The following is a 2145-nucleotide window of genomic DNA, read 5'->3' as shown; positions in this document are numbered from 1 at the left end:
GCTACCTAGTTAAATTACATGTCATTAGGCCAACTCGCCAAACACTGGTAGGGTATTAGACATGATTTGATCAACCTACTCAATTTCTCTGCAGCAGGCAGGCAACAATAATTGCATTAAGTACCAAATCATGACCAAGAGGAAAGATGTCTTCAAATAAGAAACCTTTGATTGGGATGTAATCTCTTGGTTGTCTATTTAGCCTAAATCAATTAGCAAAAAAGGCTGTTAATGAAATGGTAGCAAAATAGCCTGTTTCAATTAGGCCTACTAGAGTTTTTTATTATTATTTTCTTAATTTGTCACTTATTTATGGTGTTCATTTTTAGATATTTCTGGTTGTACATATTCTGATATTGTGCTCAATATTACATTGCACGTCAATTTGACGTCATTTCACAAACAGTGGCCAAATGGTAGGCCCTATTGCGTAATTTATCTGCGACGATTCTTTTTGTAGTTAATAACTGTATGGTATACTAGTACAGCAAAACCGCTTGATACTACAGATACCACAATGCAACGGTGCTCTCATATCCGGAAGTGCCTGATGATTTTCAACGTGATCATACAGGAGCAGACAGAAGGGAATGATGTCTCTGTGTAGCAAAAAAAGAAAGTTAGATAAAAATGTTCAGGATAATCTGTATTTCGACAGTTATTCTGATGTTACAATACACGAGGAAATGATTGCTGACCATGTACGGACAAACACGTATAGGATGGCCATCCTGAGAAACAGCAATGCAATCGAAGGTAAAGTTGTCCTGGATGTCGGTGCAGGCACCGGTGTTCTTAGCATTTTCTGTGCCCAAGCTGGTGCCAGAAAGGTATATGCCGTTGAGGGAAGTTCAATTGCCGATCAAGCAGTTAAAATCGTAAAACTGAATAAGATGGAGGACAAGATCGATATCATTAAAGGCACTCTGGAGGCGATCGATCTGCCCGAGCAGGTGGATGTGATTGTTAGCGAGTGGATGGGCTATGCACTGCTTCACGAGTCCATGCTGAATTCCGTCCTTTTCGCTCGAGACAAATGGTTGAAACCAGGCGGCCTCATCCTTCCCTGCAAAGCGGAACTGTACCTCGCGCCGATCAATGACCTTGTGTCGGAGGACCGCTTGAACTTTTGGAGCACAGTTAAGAATCAGTACGGTGTCGACATGTCTTGCATGACAGAATTTGCTAGGAGGTGCATCATGAACAATGACATCACAGTAAATCCGGTGACTGTAGAGGACGTGCTGTCCCATCCATCTAAATTTGCCGAGCTGGACTTGTATACTGTGACGGTGGATCAGTTGAAATCGGTGAAAGGCATCTTTAGCTGCGACTGTTTCGGCTCGTCTACTGTGAACGCTCTTTGCGTGTGGTTCACGGTAACGTTCCCCGGTGGAGAAAAGCCATTGATCCTCTCCACGTCTCCGTTCAAACAGGAAACCCACTGGAAGCAAGCCATTCTCTATCTAGACGAACCTGTGGATGTTGAACAAGACACGAAGGTAGAGGGCGAGATCCATATGTATCCCTCTGCGGAGAGCTCCAGGCATATTTGCATCCATGTGGACTACTCAATTGGACAGCTGAAGATGCAGTCTAAGACATTTTCCATCCCCGATGGTTATTCAGAAACACAGCCCTAGCCTAATTACATTGTTTACAGATGTTCTCCAGCATCTGCCTGATTCCTAGGCTTGTCACTGAACAAATTATGCTCGTCCAGTCAACATTTTTAATACCAGCCACAACAGCTGGAACTGAATAGGAAATAAACTTATTTTGCTTAATTGCACACCGTTTTGCTCATTTGTGAATCACTTGTCACTATTTATCATTAAGCCTTTTTTGAAATTGAGAAATTTGATGTGCTAAATTAGACTACCACTGCTTAGGCATTATCATTAATGCGCTCTTCTTGCACCTGTGAATTACAATATGACTTGTACTGTCCTCTTTTTCAGATATGTTGAGTTAAGAGTGGTCGCAGTAATCTTATTTTTATAGGAGCTGCTACCAAGAGATGGGTTTGATTGATGAGCCAGCCGTGTCAGCACTAGATATAGACTCATGAATTAGCAGTGTAGGCCTTTAGTATCATCCATCTCACAAGGGGCACCATGCACCTCTTGCTCCGGTTAAAGGCCA

The 2145-nt window shown here is 42.4% G+C and overlaps 1 protein-coding gene across 1 annotated transcript; it reads left to right on the top strand.

Annotated features, from left to right (window-relative positions):
* Positions 1-556: 556 nt before the first annotated feature.
* On the top strand, positions 557-1791 carry prmt6 (protein arginine methyltransferase 6). The gene has a single exon (XM_076291240.1). It carries the CDS (start codon positions 591-593, stop codon positions 1641-1643), a length of 1053 nt encoding a protein of 350 aa, XP_076147355.1. The 5' UTR covers positions 557-590; the 3' UTR covers positions 1644-1791.
* Positions 1792-2145: the final 354 nt, after the last annotated feature.

Source organism: Alosa pseudoharengus, unplaced genomic scaffold, assembly GCF_046254945.1.
Source record: "Alosa pseudoharengus isolate Yale_2024_CS ecotype anadromous, Long Island Sound unplaced genomic scaffold, YU_APseudo_1.1 YU_APseudo_1.1_scf_18, whole genome shotgun sequence".
In the NCBI taxonomy this organism is placed as follows: domain Eukaryota; kingdom Metazoa; phylum Chordata; class Actinopteri; order Clupeiformes; family Clupeidae; genus Alosa; species Alosa pseudoharengus.
Note: the sequence above shows the minus strand (reverse complement) of the source record. Positions and strands in the feature narration are given on the sequence as shown.